Genomic DNA, 19,281 nt, shown 5'->3' with positions numbered 1-19,281 from the left:
ACAATCACAGGCAAGAAACAGCCAGGCACTGAGGCTGAGAGGCCAGTCAGTGCTACACTGGGCCTCCAAAAAACAATACAGTAGCATCTAACTTATCCAACCTTCATGACCACAACAACAACAATAATAATAAACACATACACAGGCAAAACAAAAAAAGGACGATTGTACCACAATAAAAATATAAACCGCACTCAGCAGAATCAGACATTACAACTAACAACAAACCAAAGACAACAGGGATCTCAACCAATTATCAATCAACACAAAAATTGAAGAAGGTAACAGACTTCAAATACTACTACTAATGTGAGTATAAAGAAGGTGGACGTCACAGCATAAATACAACCTAATGTAGACTGACCAACACCACCAGACTAAGCCACAGCAACGCGTGGCCGGGCACAGCTAGTAATTTATATATGGTTAAAACAACTTGTGGACCCCCAGAACACTGATAAGACTGTAAAATTCGAGAATGAACAGAATTCCACTACTGAAATCCAGGATTTCCTCTTCTCATCTCCATCACAACCTTTTCCAGTAGATTTTGAGAGCAAAAGGAGATTCAAGGTGGAAATCACAATTGTCCCTATTCTATAGGTGAAAGCTGCTGGATCAGAGGGGTTTGTCCAAATTAGATAAAATGTTGCATGTAACCACTTCAGCATCTAAGCATCTTTCAAACTTCATGAATAACTGATAGATATCAAAGCAACGGATCCTTGATTTGTATGTCCCAGTTGCCATCACATACCGGCCATCCCTTGATACTTTGAGTTTGTTGCTAACAGCACTATCCCTGAATAGTAGCTGGGGCATGAAGACAACTGTATTTTCCTGTTTGCCATATAATTAAGAGATATACTGCTTCTCTTCCTCAAGTTTCATTAGTTATCGCAAGTAGAAGCCATTATAAATTTATTGGCACAATATCATGCTAACATTGTTTTACACTAATTTTATACTAATGTATGTTTTAGATATTAGAATGGATAGCCTGTTGGATAGCACTCTAGCATGAATACTTTTGCTTTTTCAATATATATCAAACTCTTTTAAAAAGCAATATGAACAACTTGACATCAGCAAAACATTCTGTGATGAGTCATGAATCTATTATAAGTTATGTGATAAAGTGTGTTCATTTATCAAGACTGTCAATCAACTGCACTGAGTTTCTAAGAATAAAAGAGAGGGCCAGGTAGAGGGGAAATTATCTACATTCATTGTCTTCACACTACTCAGGTTGTTCAGTTCTATACATCTCTAGTCTTCTGTTTCTCACTCTTACAATAATAGGGCTTGTTATTTTATATCAGTTTGCTCCCCCACCCCCACCCCATGTCTTATCTGGATCATTGTAAACAGCATATTCCACACTTCTCCTATGTTGTGGCCTCCAAATGTTTTAAACTTCAGGTTTCCATCAGTCCCAACTTCCATGGCCAACACACAAGAGTTACTGGAGGCTGCAGTTAAAAAATCCAGAGAAGGAAGCACCATTTTCAGTGAGGTTAATACATCATTAATATTCAATGTGTATAAAGCTAGATAGTTTTAATATTTTGGAATTAACTAATAGATACATACATACATTAATTTGATCAGAAAAATCCTGGTTTACCCCTAAAACCCCTATAAACTGCCCATAATTTTAGGAAACATTGCCATTGCTTCCTGACATTTATACAGTTTGTTTAAGTTGCTTGGCATTTGGCAAAACTTCCAAACAGATGGGTTTAAGCTAATGCCTTTTGCAAGGTATCGGAAATCAGAACCTAGTGGAACATGCAACTGCCATGTTTAATTACTTTCAATTAATGGGGATTTTTTGCAAGATGCTGCTCATAATGCTAAAAATCCAAACCATTTCTAGAAAAGTGCCAAATTTTGCAACACAGTTCCTTCCATAATGACAACTGACAGCTAATTTTGTTTTTTGGCTCAGTCCAAGGCTTAATCTTTCATCTACAGCTGGTTCTTCCCATGTTTGATCATCTGGATAGAAATATTTTTGCTACATCAGCTGCTGCAGTTTTAAACAAGCTGCATTTCCATGTCCACGAAGAGTGGAATGGGAGGAGAAGGGGATAAAATCTCAAGAGCACAAAGGAAATGTTTTATTAACCTAATGGGTTTCAAAGCACAGTTCTTCAGAACATTATAGATAATAAAAGTGAATATTTTATACAAGATAGTTAAATGATTGTGCAGCATAATCAAAGTGAAACATCTTTATCACTGACAAAGAACAAATATCTTACAATAAGTTTTGTAGGTATCAAATATAAAGAGAATTACAGTGTTCCCTCACTTATCGCGGGGGCTACATTCCAGGACCACCCACAATAAGTGAAAATCCGCAAAGTTGGGACACTATATTTATTTTAATATTTATACCTTATTTTAGTAGTTAGGTGGCCTTTCTCGCCTTCCCAAACTTATTTTGCACTGTAATTGTTTTAGTTTGGTGAGGCAGGCAGCAGTCTGGCAGAGAAGGCTGTAAACCTGCAACTCCCAGGATTCCCGGAGAGCTAGTGCAGCCTTCCCGGAAGAGGGGGCGGGGTGAGAGGCCATGTGCGAAAGGCAGGCACCGCCGCAGCCTAGTCCTCTGTGAGTTGCTTTGTTGTTTAATTAGTTAGTTTGATAGATAGATAAAACTTTTGATTGGATAGCATTAAGGTCCAAGGCATTCTGAGAGTGCCTTGGACCACAAAAAAAAAAACCCTCAAAACAGCGAGGGTGCGAAAAGCGAACCACGAAGTAGCAAGGGAACATGTAATGTATTCCACTGCCTCCCAGAACCTTCAGTCCATATAAAAGCTTAAAAATAAGGAAATTTAAAACCTGCCAATGGGATAAAATACTGAACTCTGAAATCACACCATATGTTCTTGATATGCATCCAAAGATCTGGCTACAATAAGATAATTATTAGAAAATTATTAAAATATTTCTACTCCTGTCTTTATCAAAAGATCACAGAGCAACTTACAAGTAAAATTAATACTAATAGATTTTAACAGTTTAAAATAATTTAAATTAAAACATATTAACATATTTAACTAGTTAAATAAATTATAAGATTAAAATAATAGGTAATGACTATGCCTTTCATTAGTGAAGATCATATACAGTACACTGCAACTGAGGACTAGGGTTAGTGGATTAGCCTTTGGTTGTATTTTCAGATCTGAATTTAATCAAAAATTATCACTGCTCACCCAATATAAATCTCCAAAAATTGAATAACATTGAAAATACAAAATTATCCAGTACACCTGTATGAACCAATTAAATTCAGAAATGTGTGTGGTGAATAATTTTAAAGCAATGGTGGAAAATTCAGCTCTTCAATTGAGTAAATGCCATGTAAAGATCCAATGCAATGGTATTCTCATGTTTATAGTTGTTTTTTTTAAAACCCAAAATGAAATTGTGAAGCTTGAATTCCTATAGGAAGTGCATCTGATTTTCAGTTACAGATTAAAATTGTTCGATGTCTTTTCAGAACTCTGGTGACTTGGAAGTCACACAATTTGTCAAAAAAGACATTTGATTTCATTAACTGCATAGGACTGCTCCAGGTGTTTAACTGACTTAGCCTCTAAATGTTTTGGTAAACAGCACTATAAAGGAACTGCATTCCTGAAAAACTCTCAGTATTTGTAATGTATGCAGCAATGAGTCAACATAGTGTAATGGTTTGAATATGAGATTACGACTCCAGAAGACTAGAATTTAAACCCCAGTTAAACTATGGAAACCCCACAAGTGTGCTCTCATTTTAAGAAAAAAACAATGGCAAACCTCCTTTGAAGAAATCTTGGCAAGAAAACCCAATAGTAGGGTTGCTATACATCTGAGTCAATTGAAATGGACACAAAGAAAAACAGAGACCCTGTGTACATTAGTGGTTTGAGTGGTGGGACTAGAACTCTGGGAGATTAGTCATGGAAAACTCACTGGCTGATCTTGGGCAAGTCACACTTTCCCAGTCTCAGAAGAAAAGAACTAAACAGATGTAACCAAGTTTGTATTTGATCACAATATAGCATTGAAACCTAGAACATTCTTATGTAATGAAGTCTTCATTTGAAAAGGTAGTTTTCAGTGTCTATAAGGTAAAGGTAAATGTTTCCCCTGACGTTAAGTCCAGTCGTGACCGACTCTAGGGGTTGGTGCTCATCTCCATTTCTAAGCCGAAGAGCCAGTGTTGTCCGTAGACACCTCCAAGGTCATGTTGCCGGCATGACTGCATGGAATGCTGTTACCTTCCCGCTGGAGTGGTACCTATTGATCTACTCACATTTGCATGTTTTCGAACTGCTAGGTTGGCAGAAGCTGGAGCTAACAGCGGGTGCTCACTCCGCTCCCCAGATTTGAACCTGGGACCTTTCGGTCTGCAAGTTCAGCAGCTCAGCGCTTTAACACACTGAGCCACCAGAGGCTCCATGAGTGTCTATATAGTCTGTATATAACTATTATATAGGTTTGTCTGGATACTTGTTTTATGGTTTCATTGCTCTTTTAAAGATTTTTTTTAGTCTTTCTTGTACTTTATGCTATCTTTCATAGCATTATATAAAATATTCATTGTTCTTTGCAGTGAATGACAAAGTGTACTTCAAAATGTATTGAGACAGTACAACCGTCTTGCTATGTTCGAGTACTCATTTCCTCCCTATCCTGTTTCTCCACACAATCCACACTGCATCTCCCACAAAGCCAAACCACAAGATGTTTGTCACATTTGTTTGCTGCCCCATGATTTATTGTAAGTATCCAAAAGAGAAATGTGAATCCATGAGACATTTGTTTAGAAATTACTGCAGACACAATTCAACCCAGTTTAACCGCCCTGAATTCTGAGATCAATAATCCATTATCAGTGTTTAATTTTGGCTAGAATAAGTTGTGTAATACTTATATGTTCTGTTGTGTTTAAGGCATTCTACTGACAGAAAAATCCATTTTATTTAAAGTAAGGATGATCTTACCTTTACCTAATGAACGAAGTTTTAATTTGTAAACATGTAGACAGGAATATATCAAACCTTCCATACCTCTTCAATCAAGCTCAGTAACAATTAAGTAGAGATGATATCTTTTATTTTAAACTATCTTGGGGAGCCACCGGTGCCTGGGTTATTAGAAGAAGGCATCTTTTGTTTTGGGATGTTAGATAATATCACTTAAGTTTGGTCCAGATCCATCGTTGGCTGGGTTCAGAATGCTCTCTGGATGCAAGTGAACTACAACTCCCAGATCCAGGGTCAATCACCCCCAGAGCAGGTCTGTATGCACAGTTGACCATGTTGGGTCTGTGTGCCAAGTTTGGTCTAGATCTGACATCAGCTGGGTTCAGTGCTATCTGGATGTAGGTGAACTACAACTCTCAGAATCAAAGTCCATTCCCCTAAACTCCTACATTATGTTCAGTTGGTCATGGGGTTTCTCTGTGCCAAGTGTGGTCCTGATCCATTATTGCTGGGGGGAATCACTGTTTCACTGGATGCAGGTGAACTATAACTCCCAAAAAGCAATGGATCATGAGGTTCTCTATGTCAAGTTTGGTCCCGGTCCCAGAATCAAGGTCCATTCCCACTAACCAATGCAGTATGTTCAGTCGGTCATGGGGCTTCTCTGTGCCAAGTTTGGTCCCAGTTCATTGTCGACGGGGGTCACAGTATCAGTGAAGGTTGGCAAGTTTAGTCCAGATCCATCGTTGGTTGGGTTAACAGAGCTCTCTGGATGTAGGCCAACTAACCTCTTGTTCTCTCCAAACCTCTTGTTCAGTTGCTGACCAATTCCTCTGTTAACTTTGTGCCAGAGGAAAGGGTAGGAAAGGGTTAAGGGAGAGGCAGTGGGTGGGGTCATGCCAATTAAGGAACCCTGGGATGCCCATTCTGGAGGAAAAACAGTACATCTATGATGAAATTGTCCCTGCATGAAAGCCTTTACTTGGGTGAGGGGCAGAATGGTGTTTGTGGTGGACACTGTCAAGGTTTGGGCTACATGTTCATAGCACTCACTATAACCTGCATGTCAGTGGAGGGAAGGCCAATGGTTTCTCCTGCTCAGTGGGAACTATAGCTGTTTGTGGAGGCAGGAGGCTGTCTGTGTAAGTGGACACCTCCACCACATACACATATACACATTTTTCACTTTTATTATGTGTATAGGTCGACTGAATGAGGCATCAGGAAGGCAGCTTGATGAGTAGCCTTCATTAAATGGCTGCAAGATAAGCTTCTGTAAATCACAGGTAAGTACTTGCTGAATGCATCTCAGGCAGGAATTGATCAATGATTGCAGGATGATAATATTTGTAGGCAATAGGTCAGAATGGGAAGCTGAGGAGGGGAACAGATTGAAGGAATTCCCAGAGGACAAGCAAAGGCACAAAAAAGCCAAAAAAAAAAAAAAAGAGTAGATAGCTGAAAAGATGAGAAAAGGGGGTCTAGCATCAGCCATCAATATGATTCTCTTTGATTTGACAACTCGCCTGGGTAAATCTTCCAGGTTCATCATATGATGGCTCTAACGTGTGATGCATGATATATTTTTAAGAAGCCTACTGTATTTCATAATTAATTATTAGCTAGTTTCATTTCTCTCTATGTTTTTAAAGAAATAATATATGCGTATAAGCAGTAAGGGTTGTTTTCCACTGACATTTAAAATAATACCTTCAATAGATTCTGAGTATTGTCTACCTATGTAAATGACTTGAATTTTCATGAATCAGAGCTTGTAGAAAAAGGTCTCTGGCTCTCTCTATATGGGGTGGGGGAGAGACCACATAAGTTTAAACATTCTAACTTTTAAGGATAAATTCAATATACAGTATGGGATTTAGCCTTAATAGTTAGGAACTGTTTTACAGATAAAACCCGTAGCTGGTGCTATATTCAATATGGTGAATCAAAAATGAGTTCTGGCTAGAATAAGTTGCATAATATTCATATGTTCTGTTGTGTTTAAGGCATCTACTGACAGAAAAATTAGTTTTATCTAAAGTAAGGACGAGTTTACCTTTACCTATTATCTATTTACCTTTACCTATGTCTATTAAGTTTAGAACTCAAATGCATGCACTGTATGGTCTGCTTTTTCTTTTGAAATGATAATTGAACATAATTCCCTTTAATTGATGAATAAACAGCTACTTCTTTGTAATTGGTATTTTTTAACATTTATTTAAAAAAGCAAGATGTATGTTCATTTCAAATGAAACAGTTAAAAATGTTAAAGCATACAAATATGAATTGTGTCCTAGCAGCATCCAATTGTTAGACTTTCTAGAATTCTGCAGTGTCACTTTGGCAAGCTAAAACACACTGTAGCTTGCAATTTACTGTCCTCACCATAGTGCAGATAAACAAAGGCTTTATAAAATTAACAGGTTAAATAAGCTTAAATAAAGGTGTTAAATACATGTCACTCGCTCAAAGCTTCTGTACAAAGATAAACAAATCTGGCATTATACAAATGATTGACTGGCTTGCATTACATATGGTTTGAATAGGTAAGTCTATCTGTAACCTTCTTAAACACAAACTATACAAAATTCATTGACACAAGAGTGAACTGATACGTGAACCAAGTACAAGGCATGGTTTTTTTTTGGGGGGGGGGCGGGAATGGGGACAGAACACTTGTTGAAATTCAGGCACCATTTCCCCCGCAAATAAATAATTCCCAATATATCTGCATTCAAACTTGTGTTGTTTAACTCATCAGCACTAATTTATAAACACAGTTTTGTGACTATTCAATCCTACATCCATTCTTATTGCTATGACAATCTGACTGTGGAAGTATCTACTGTACATACAAAAAATAGAGCACCTTTAAACATGAAAGTATATGTCTACTTGTTTATTTTTATTTTACAGTACTGAAATCAAATTCAATCTATCATAAATTGCTTTAGCATCTTCACTGGAGCACCTGAAGTATAGAAAGTAAAAACTGAACTTACTCTTCTCCAGACCAGTCCAAACCAGAAGTATACTCTAAAATGTCTAAAATGACACCAGAATCCGTACATTCATTTTCACAAAAACAAATGCCCGCCATCCATTCTCTGTTTAATTCAGATGAATATGAAGATAATTCCTAACAGCTCATAGCCTTGCTCAAAGAAACAGCTCTGGGCAGAGATTAAAACAGAAACTGTAAACTAGATTGTGAACACAGTGAAATTATATTAGGATAATGCAAAATTACTAGTATTTTGTGGCTCAAAAAGTGCTTTTTTTAGGCACTCGTATGTTAAGACTTTTTGTCTATTGTATTGAAAAACCATTCTGTAAATTTTCTTAGTTGAGCAGCTGCTGTTTGTGATTCTTCCTGAAGTCTCATGTTATCTTGTCTCAAATGCTGGACTTCAGCTTGGAGAACAGCTTTGTCTTGTTTTTCCTAAACCACAGAAAAAGGAGTTAATGATGCTTAGAGCATATATTTTGGTTTCTCATGCTTCTGAGTGGGCTAAAAGCCCTCTGTTGACTTACATTCCCCATTCACTGTAATAGTACTGGAACTACAAGTTGAATCCCCACGTGTGCTGCTTTAGCTGCTAAATAAACTTGTATAACTAAGACTCTATAACATCGCTATAAAGCTAAACTACACTGCAGTACACTACTACAAAGTACTAGAAATTTCATCACAAAAAGATATGAACTCTTTATTTTTAGAACTATGCATCAGATGAATATAGAACAACAGTACCTTAAAATGTTTGCAACAAAATAAACGGCAGCAAAGTGACTAGTAGTCAAGTCAACAATTGTGTGTGTGGGTGGGTGGGGGAGAGGAGTAATTAGTATGGGAGATCTGAGAATGGCTTCTCAATACTGTGTAATTTCACAGGGTTTAATTTCATCAATAACAAACTCAGGGTCTTGTGCAATGTCAAATATCTAGCAGCAAAAGCAGTTTAGGGACAGTGAAGCACACACTAAACATTGTTCTGGAGGGTTGAGAAATCATTTACAGCAGGGGTTCAGCACTGTGACGATGTATAGGGGGAAGGACAGGATGACTCAGTGTTACCACAAATGCCATACTGGATTTTGCTCCATGTGCTCTCTAACCGAAGAGCAGAAACATATCACACTGTTAATGGTCAAGCAAGAGCTAAAATAAACATATTTTTTCACAGCTTAATTCATTCTATAACCTTCAACTGAAGAGACACAACACACTGAAATGACTAATTACAACATAATGAGATATGAATCATTATCCAAGGAACGTTAATGTTGTGAAATGTAGGAGGGTCAATATTACAATCACACTAACTAATTTGGAAATGCATTTTCAGAAAATGGGCCATTTTAATAAACTTTCATTAAGTTTAACAAGTGACTGGCAAAGAAGACTTCAACAATGCAAAGAAAATCAGGCAAGGCTGCAGTATTCACATTTTTTCTCAGAAATCTCTCTTTGGATCAAAGAAGAAAGAGGCTTTTTTCAGATTATTAAAACGTCTCAGCAAACAATAGAAATTGTTTTGAATCAGCAGTACAATAAATATAATGTTTGTGCCAGGCATATAACTGTATTGAGGATATTCTATAGTTGGACCACCATAACCAAAAGCCCTTCTTCTTTACTGACACATAATGTACCTAATGTGGAGAAAGGCCTTGCTTTAATTATATTTGAAAAAGAAGCACACAGGAACTGTGAATCTTGATAATTCCAACTTGACTTTTCACATTGTCTCCTATGGTGTTTTTCAGGGAGCCCTCTGTAAGATCAGCAAGTTGCAAATGAAATGTTTAGCAGCTTTCATTTTATAACAAAAACAGTTTCCATTATATCCCTTCATACAAAATTTGATGATATCTATATGTAACCTATGTGACCCACCACTGTCACATATCATTTAAGACTTAAAACTAAGGCAACATTGCTTGAGGAAAGATACGTTAAGGTCTCAGAGTACTTTTGCAAAAGCAGCCATGCACCAATTCAATAAATATTAGCTCTAGCAGTTGTGCACTAAAATAATTTTTATAAGGAAATCTTATGTAAGAAGGAAAAACTGAGTCATAAAGTATTAGACCTGCAGACTTTAAACAGGGTGTAATTAGCCATTTGTGCAGTACACACATTTATCAGGACTTTCAGTCTTGACTCATGTTGAAATGTTATTTCTTCCTTAATATTGTTACAGTAACAAAATTATTCATGACTTGCTTAAGGGAGGGTGCATCTTGTAGTTTGTTTGTAAGAACTATTTATATTTTCATGCATACCACTGAAGTAAAATTATAGAGACAATGTGGTATAGTGGTTTGAGCCCTGGATTACGACTTGAGACCATGGTTTGAATCCCTGCTCAGCCATAAAACCCATACTCTCAGCCTCACATTCTAGTTGAACAAATCTTGACAAGAAATGTAATAAGTTCACCTCAGGGTCACCATAAGTCAGAAACAACTTGAAGGCACACAATAACAACAAAATTGATTTTTGAAACCCAATGTTAATTAATTAACATAATTGGATTCAAGCAAATCAAGTCATAACATTGTATGTTGTTGCCTACTTATCCAAAGCACAGAACATTATTGATAGGCAGGTGCTAGAATCCCCCAGCTACAATGCCCACTAGCCAACACACTGACTAGGATTCTAGGAGTTCCAAAAAGTCAATTTTTTCAGCTCTGGTACTTAATTAACCATGGGATAGTATAATTGCTTTGATTGTCAGTGGATTCCCTTCCCCCCCTCCTTTTTCCAGAAGGGGGAATTCAACTCATAAAATCTATAGTAGAGCAATTATCCAACTTCTTATATATTAAAAATGCTAAGTACACTTCCCAAGAGTCTGATCTGATATGGAAGCACAGTGCTGATAGAGGGGTTTTGACTCCTTCCTACCAACTGGCTTTTTCTCATGTGAATCAATCTGTCTTCATCCCCATTCTGATGTTTGTCCAATGTGGTGAACATTACCAGTTCTATGGTAATGCAAGTCATTACTTTGCAAGTCGTTTGTGAGCTGTTTTAATGATCTTGGACAGAAATCATAAATGTATTGGTGCTGTTTTATTGCATTAAACATTTTTACCTTCCGAAGATCAGTTTGCAACTGTCGAAGGATCACTTCCAACTGGTTTACTTTTCCAGTCAAGGTAGTGGAGCTATCTTCCCTGTAAAATTAAATGGTGTTTTGCAGTTATTCCAGGAGTAAAATAATTCCATACAAAATGCAGAAAACAAAGAAAAAATAGGAATTTATCACATGAGGCAGTCAAATCACAATTATAGCAGGACAACAGTGTATTTGCCTGTGGAACTCCCTACTCAAGGAAGTTAGGGAGGTCCCACCTGTTTTAAGATCCCATTGGGCAGCCAAATACTGCTGTTCCACATGACATTCAGAGTTTGAAACGCTGCTTTAACGGTTTTAAAACTCGATTCTAGAATTGTTTTCAGACTGCTTTTAGGAGTTTTTACAGCATATTTTAATGTATTTTAATTTATTTTACATGTGCTTTGTTTTAATAGGCTTTTATTTGGGAGCTGTTCTGGGCTGGGAGGTGAGGCAATACAGAAACACAATCAATCAATCAGTCGTCAGTCTGTCAATGTCACCATTTCATTTGAAAATAAGGAGCCCCCAGATGGCGTAGTGGACTAAGTGACTTGAAGGTTGGGTTGCTGACCTGAAGGCTGCCAGGTTCGAATCCCACCTGGGGAGAGAGTGAATGAGCTCCCTCTATCAGCTCCAGCTCCATGCGGGGACATGAGAGAAGCCTCCCACAAGGATGGTAAAAACATCAAAAAACATCCGGGCGTCCCCTGGGCAACGTCCTTGCAGACGGCCAATTCTCTCACTCCAGAAGCAACTCCGGTTGCTCCTGACACGAAAAAAAAAAAATTGAAAATACATTAATTTGTCTATTCATGCTTTTAATCTATTCATGCTTTTAACCTGGTTTAATCTAACAGCAGCCTCACTACAATGATACATTATCATGCACACATAGAGAACGAGAACAGTGCAGAGCTGGGGACCCAAAACTGTTCTGCGAAAAATCTGTAAAAACATATGGTCCAGTTATCTTAACATTAGTACCCAAGGAAGGATGAGAAAAATTTAGTGAGCATCTAAATGGTAGTGGGCTGCAGGTGTCTTGAATTTTAATGCCAGTTTCAGTTTCTTCACTACTTCTCTCCCCCCCTTTAAAAACGATATGGCAATCTGTATATAAAATAATCAAACAGGCATTTCTGACCATAATATTGAAAGCCAGTTGAACTTTTTAGCCCATAATTCTAATTTAAAGGAAGAATCTTGCGGAGCAGGGCTGTCTGATTCACATACCCATTAGCATCAATGAAATCTTTTCCATTTGTTGGGTTTGCACCCAAAGCTTGATTATTCTCCAAACTTTGCACATGTTGCATGTCATTCAGGGTGCAAAAAGATGCTACCCTTTGATCTGAAAAGGCAAATATGCACAAAAACATCTAAAATAAGCAGATGTACAGAATATATGTTTAGTATACAAAATATATCTGGCTGCACAGCCAAAGAAGTAAGTCTCTGCATCAAATATTAATACCCCACCTCCACCCATATAGACTCTACAGCCTCAGTTTAATTGGATTTTTTCATGGTTTATTTCTAATTTAATGTTGTTTAAATGTACAGAATAACTGAGACTGTGAACTACTTTGAACAAATTAATAGAAAATGCAAGTACCTCATACACAGGGCAGTATAAAATTCCATGAAATGCTATGAAATCTAGTATAGCATAGAACATTTGCTGTACTACTAGACATGAACAAAATAAAATTTTTACCTGTAGGTCCAAAACTCTACTGCTAACATTATGGCCTTTATCATGGTATTATTAATTTTGATTTAGAAAGTGAACTTTAAGTATTTTCAATAACTTTCCTCTAATATTCACGGAATACATGCTTTACTTATTTGAAAACAGATTTTCTTCACTGAAGGACATGCAGTATGGCATACACAAATATACTTGATGCTTAAAAATAGTGTATGCCACATACAAATTGATATAAGACAAGAGTAAAGCACACGTGGAGCTTTTTCCATGCAAAAGATTTATTCTAGAACAATAGGAATCATTCCTTTGTATACTGACTGAACTCAAGATTTCTCTAGAGTCCACAGACTTCTTAAAATTGATCTTAGATATAACATGCCTGTCATTTCATAAAGTCCCCAAACTTGCTTATAATCATGCAACCGTGCAAACATATAAAAGTATAGATATATTGAAAAAGTTAAGATCCAACGATTAACCCCAGATCATCACCTAGAAATGCAGTGTGATGACAGACTGGCCCAAGTTCTTCATCAGAGTCAAAATCTGAAATAAGATTTAGAATGTTCCTATAAACAACACAGTCCACTGAACTAACTTGGAATACTGTATTTGTTACCCTTCTAATAGACAAGGGTAAATCTCAATGAATTTACCATATACAATGTATCACCTCTTATATTATATTAATTTAAAATAAATAAAGCTTCAACCTTCAATTAAAAGTTGCAGAATGAGCAAATTAAAATATGGCACTGAATATCATCTTAAGGTGTGGAAAATAGTTCAATCAATGTAAACTTATTTTCTGTCCAATTTCCAAGCTGAAAAAAGAAGATTGAGCTCTTGCTAAATATATCCCTATTTCTACTTTAGGAACTGTCTGGTTTCAAACAACAAATTCATGAGCACTGTTAAGACAAGAGAATGACTTCATACATCAGTAACCCACAGCCAATGCTCATGATAGCAAATACAACAGAATTGATGATTTTAAAAGCGATTTTACTCAGTCTGAAAGACAATATAGTCACAGTACAGAATAACGGTGAAAAAATAAAAGTGTAAATTGATACAAAGAGTCCATCTGCACGGACCACAAAATCTGGGCTGGTCTGAAGCATTGCTGCTGTGGACCAACACCAGATTTTGACAAGATGTTTACACCTCTATGCTCCCAAACTGCAACAGTGGCAGGAGTGGAGTCCTCACTGTTCAATTCAAAGCCCAATTCAAAGTGCTGTTTTTGACCTATAAAGCCCTAAACGGTTCTGGCCCAATCTACTTGTCCGAACGCCATGACCTCAACCTGGAGGACAATATTTGTCTTTGTTACATCTTCACTGCTCATAAATTGGATGAATGGGGAATGAGCAGAAGTTTATGGAAATCACTACCCCCCTCTTGCTTTTGTTCTTGTATACCAGCAGAAACCTGTCAAAACTTTATCACTTGGAGCTCTATGACTCTGAAGATCTCCAATACAACAAAAAGATTTCCCTGTAAATTTATCATTTTTCTGTAATTTCATTTTTTTATTACTAACAAGAAAAGTAACTGTCCATTTCTAATGTATTTCCTGATATTCTGAAATCTTGCACTAGTGAGTTAAAACAACTATTGTACTTTGATGTCAAGAATAATAATGAAATGCAATACTAAGATATACTTGATTGTGACATAATGCAATGTTTTATTCCCAATATAAGCTTCCATTTCTTTTATTTATTCATGGATTTTAGAAGGGTTGACAAAACAAATTGCTGTACAGTTTTGGATACTAGGTAGAAAACGTAAAGGATATTTGAAGGTACTATTTTTATGGCTTTGCTTTGTATTTCTTCTTTCTCCAAACAGGATCCAAGGCAGACAAACATTTAATGATTTGTTAAACAAGAGCAACATGATAAATGTATAAGATACGAGTACCATTAAATGAAGTGGAAAAATTAATGCTATGACACACTAAGAAAAAGAATGGAAATGCTGGAAAGAGAAAGTTTAGATATACTAGAAGGGCATTGTTCGATTTTTTTTTTTGGAAGAATATGACACAAGTGTTATTAAGCATATTAAGCAAGAGATCTGTTTTTCCATTGCATCTGCAGCTAAGTAGCTTTCCGTTCCCAGAAAACTTTTCAATATTATTACCAAGATATCTACAGAGATAAAATAAACACTCTCCATCTGTCTGATTGGTTTACTTCAAATGGTTTGCAGTACAGTGAAGTTCAAAGTAAGAAGCATTTTAGCAACACTTAACATATAGTACCATTGTCCTGATTGTGGGCTTTACATGGGCATCTTGTTGGTTACTATGAGATTAAACAGGATTTTAGTCTAATCCAGTTCTGAAAACAGTCACAATATACAAAACTATTTAGCCTGCTGTCTCAATCTTAAAAATATCAAGTCCTTGAAGAGTGATTGGGTGCTGTTGAAAATGCAGTATTATGGCTAACGGTGTGACTGAGACTTTTCTCATGTAATGGCTTATTCAAGAAAAAAGGTTACTACATATGACTATAAAAAAGCAACATAAATGTAAGAGTCTTTCTTTCCCTCTATTAAGAGAAAGCAAAAGCACAGGATACTTAAGGATTGTATTATGCATGTGAATACAAAAGTGAATTGTATGCTAGACATACACGGTATCAGTAAACCTTCTCTTCTCACTGCCATGCTTCTGATCTTTCCTTGTGAAAACAGCCTTTTTAGCTGTGCACTGCTCCCCAGCATGCTGATACAGATCAGGATTATACCCATCAGTATAGTTTGAAATATTACAAAGTAAACAACTTTGTAATAACTAATAAGGGACTTACTCATTTAAAAAGCAATATTACTTAGATTGAGAACATCAAATGCTACTCAAGGAAATTACAGCATTAGTTCCTACGTTGTAAATTAAAGTACATTTTCAAACTTAGCCAAAATAATCTTTGGCTATAAAACCATTTTTATGGGAATATTTAATTTGCATAAAATTATCTTTAGGTGACTATTTAATGTTCAACCACTATAAAAAGCTTAGAACCCCAAGTTGGTCGAGGGTTGACAAACAAATATATTATATAACTTGAAAAAAGAATTGATGATAGCACATGGGACAATATTAGACACAGATCTTAAGGTTTATTGATCTCGAAGATAAAAAGGAAGCAGTTCAGAAATGACCAATTAAATTATACTGATGGAGGGGAGAAGAGGAAAATACCAGCTACAAGAAAGAAAACTGAGTATACATACTCACTGGTTTTCTGAAACAACTGTCCACTGCTTCCATATTCAGTAAAACAAAAACAAACTAAAAGGTCAAATAGGACGGCTAATTTGTTAGGATTAATCTTAAATTATTCTACGTTCTTTTAACTGTTTAACATCCTGATGCTGCAATGTTCGTGCTATCTTGTTGCAAGGGGCTTAGTGAGATAGCAATAAACATATACCTTGTTAATGTGGGATTTGTGTATTGATAGTGTTTAAATGAAATTTGTGTCTTGCTTGTATTGCATACTGTATTGCATCATCCAGAGTGTACTATAGTCTGTAAAGAGTTAATTACTGAGAAGCTGTGATGTCCTTGATTTGTGGCTGGAGCTAGGGAGTGTCCAGTCACAAGTGTGTATGCATTACTGATTATATCAGTTCTGTTCTGTGTTGAGTCGAGTGCTGTCTGCCTAGAGTGAGAGTCAAGTCCTGTGTTCGTCCATTGTATACAAGTCTGTTTGTCTTGATTATTACTGCTTTCAGTAAAACTTGCATATAGTTTTACTATCGTCTCTGATGTCTCTTCATTCTGCGTTCCACTGACTCCATCCAACTACTGCTGCGCTGCAAATTACTCTGACATACCTTTCTTGTTTCAACAATTCCACTTGATGCTATTCCATTTCCAGCACAATTCCAAGTACTGGTAAAAAAGCCCTATAGAGTTCAGGTCCAGCCTATGAGATTGTCACAAATCGATATGTGATATCCCAACTCTAAAATCTTCAGAAGAGAATATGCTGATGAAACAAGGGAAACAATTTTCTTGTTGATTGGTCCCTGTCTCTGGGATATTCTCCTTGCTTTCTTTTCCACACACAAGTTACAACGGGAGGAGTGGGAGGAGGGAATGGCATAGTCAGGTACAATCACTGGAAAGATATTAGGAAATGTTGCATTTATTTATGTATATACAAGTATACATTTATACTGTATAGATTTTCAGTGTTTTTTTTTATAACTTTGCAAATTTTAAAATAAAAAACCACACACACTTTACTGGCTCTTATAAACAGTTTTTAACATGTATTAATGTTAACAACCCGATGTTAAAACAGTATTGGATACAAGGGAAAAGCTGGCAACATTTTCTATGACTACATCCAAAAATAGGTGATTTGAGGGGGAATATGTGATTTTGGGGAAAATAGGTGAGGGAAGTATCAGGGAAATCCTGGGCAAGCATCTCAAATAGCTTCAGTGAGGGAAACCTAAAATATGAATGACTGTTATAATAATGAGACTGAAACTGAAGTGTGAAAACTAACATTACAATCCAAGTAGCAAAACATTGTATAAATCCAACTTCATTAGCTGACCAAGGGGACAGAATGACCTTGTCTCAAGTTTCATTAATATCTATGACTCTCAAACATTGACTAAGAAACACACAGTAAAGTTCTTTCACCATAATTCGCTAAATTCATGGGTTTTTAGGGCATTCTAGCCATGAGAGATGATAACTACAAAGCTCCACCTATTCAAGGAAAACAAAATCAAAAGTATACATTAACCTTGCTGATTTTTAAAGGTAAACAATATTTCTTCAATGTTATGAAGAACAATATCTTCATCATATAAAAACTATGCATGATTTCACAGCCAGAGAAATGTAGCATGTAGAGAATGTCCTGCCAAAATGTACTGAATCCAATTTCAAATCACCATTAGCGGATGGACACCTGAGAGCAGTTACAATATCTCAGGTAAATTACTTCAGATCATAGTCATCTGAACAACTTCAGTGAACAATAAATCCTTTGGAAGATATTGATTGTAGGAAAACTAAGCAATAATTGGTTTTTAATTCAGGACTACATGATTAAATATATGCTATATTAATTCTTATGTGTCTTGTTCCAATTTTAGCCCATCACATCCATCCCAACATCAGTCTTGTGTTGCATGGATAAAGTGAGTTAGTCTTCCACTTTTTAAAAGGAAATAAGCAACATGTAAAGAGAAAAAAGAAATAGGTAAAGCGCTGTCAGTAATATGATGCAGTCCATCGTTAGATTTCTGTTTTTATTAAGACTACTGAGGTTTAATTTAGACTAACCATGGTTAACACTGCAGGAGTATGTATTAATTACCTTCAAATGCTTGTGCAGCATCAACTAGATGAGACCAGTCTAATCCTGTTGCAGTATCTGGAAGTGGCATCAGGCCAGGATCATTGAATCTCGATTTGTCAGATAAAGATCCATCTGAGAACCACAGCTCATCTGAGTGACAAATAAAATACACTGTCTTTAGGACAATATGTGTGAGAAAATATGTGTGAGAAAATGAGTAAAGTTTAAAACTGTGTAAGATAAATGCATAACCAGTCCAGATACTGACACATTGCAGGAAACTATGTATGCACTGTGGGGCCTTGGTATCTGCTGATGTTTGGTTTCATTATATTCAAGTCCCATTATATATACTAACATAGTAAATGTGTGTCCCTTACATAAAATGGCAAAATCAATTGTTGCCTTTTGAAATTTAAAAAAAATTCAAGCTGCGGATAGTTGAATCTGTGGAGACAGAATCCATGGATATGGAGAGGTGACTGTACTATTATTGTATATATCTGCCCACCTGATGGTTATCATTAATTGAAAAGACAATTTCTTGAATAGGAGGAAAACAATAGTTAAATGAATTTCCATTTTTTAAGGCTTTTTGAGAGGAATTTATTTGCTTGAGTGTTTATGCTGATTGTTCTGCTAAATTCAAACCATATTTATTAAATGGTATCATTCAGTGTTGGTTCTAAAGCCAACCATCAGTCATGCTGCATGATAGCATTGCCCTTACAACAAACACCTATTCTTGCAGCCAGACATTTTAACCAGTTCATCTGAAATTTTGAGTGCAAGTTAATATGAGGCAACCAAATATCCTAAGAGTTTTTTGTATCGTAAAAATGACAACATATTGGTTAAGTAAATTTTAGTTTCGCCAACTATTTGTTTGCTTGTTTATTTAATTTCTTCCAGAGTGAGACTCAGGGCAGGTTACAAAAGAATCAACTAAAACCTAACAACCCATCTTTAAAAGCATACAAATGTTGAAAACAAAACATTCCTCATCATAAAATGGCTCTCTGTGAGCAATTACACAGTAAAAGCCTGCTTGGGGGAAAAAAAGGGTTTTGCAAGCCAGTGGAAGGAGAACAGGGAAGGGAAAA

At 36.3% G+C, this 19,281-nt stretch overlaps 1 protein-coding gene across 7 annotated transcripts in view; it reads right to left on the bottom strand.

The window, feature by feature from the left end:
• Positions 1-7,185: 7,185 nt before the first annotated feature.
• The window catches only part of sipa1l2 (signal induced proliferation associated 1 like 2), a 100,292-nt gene continuing 88,196 nt past the window's right edge, over positions 7,186-19,281 (bottom strand). For 5 of the 7 annotated variants that reach the window (XM_008124255.3, XM_008124248.3, XM_008124259.3 and 2 more), the window contains 5 exons: positions 18,197-18,328; positions 13,326-13,379; positions 12,356-12,473; positions 11,096-11,177; positions 7,186-8,430 (listed from right to left, as the gene is read on the bottom strand). In XM_008124255.3, the coding sequence (XP_008122462.1) occupies positions 8,284-8,430; positions 11,096-11,177; positions 12,356-12,473; positions 13,326-13,379; positions 18,197-18,328 (533 nt within the window). In that variant the 3' untranslated portion in view covers positions 7,186-8,283. The remainder of the gene's footprint in view (positions 8,431-11,095; positions 11,178-12,355; positions 12,474-13,325; positions 13,380-18,196; positions 18,329-19,281) is intronic. The other 2 variants (XM_008124267.3, XM_062975515.1) reach the window with 1 other exon arrangement.

The sequence above is a fragment of the Anolis carolinensis genome, chromosome 1, assembly GCF_035594765.1.
Source record: "Anolis carolinensis isolate JA03-04 chromosome 1, rAnoCar3.1.pri, whole genome shotgun sequence".
Classification (NCBI taxonomy): Eukaryota; Metazoa; Chordata; class Lepidosauria; order Squamata; family Dactyloidae; genus Anolis; species Anolis carolinensis.
The sequence above is the reverse complement of the archived record's forward strand: the minus strand, read 5'-3'. Positions and strand labels throughout refer to the sequence as shown.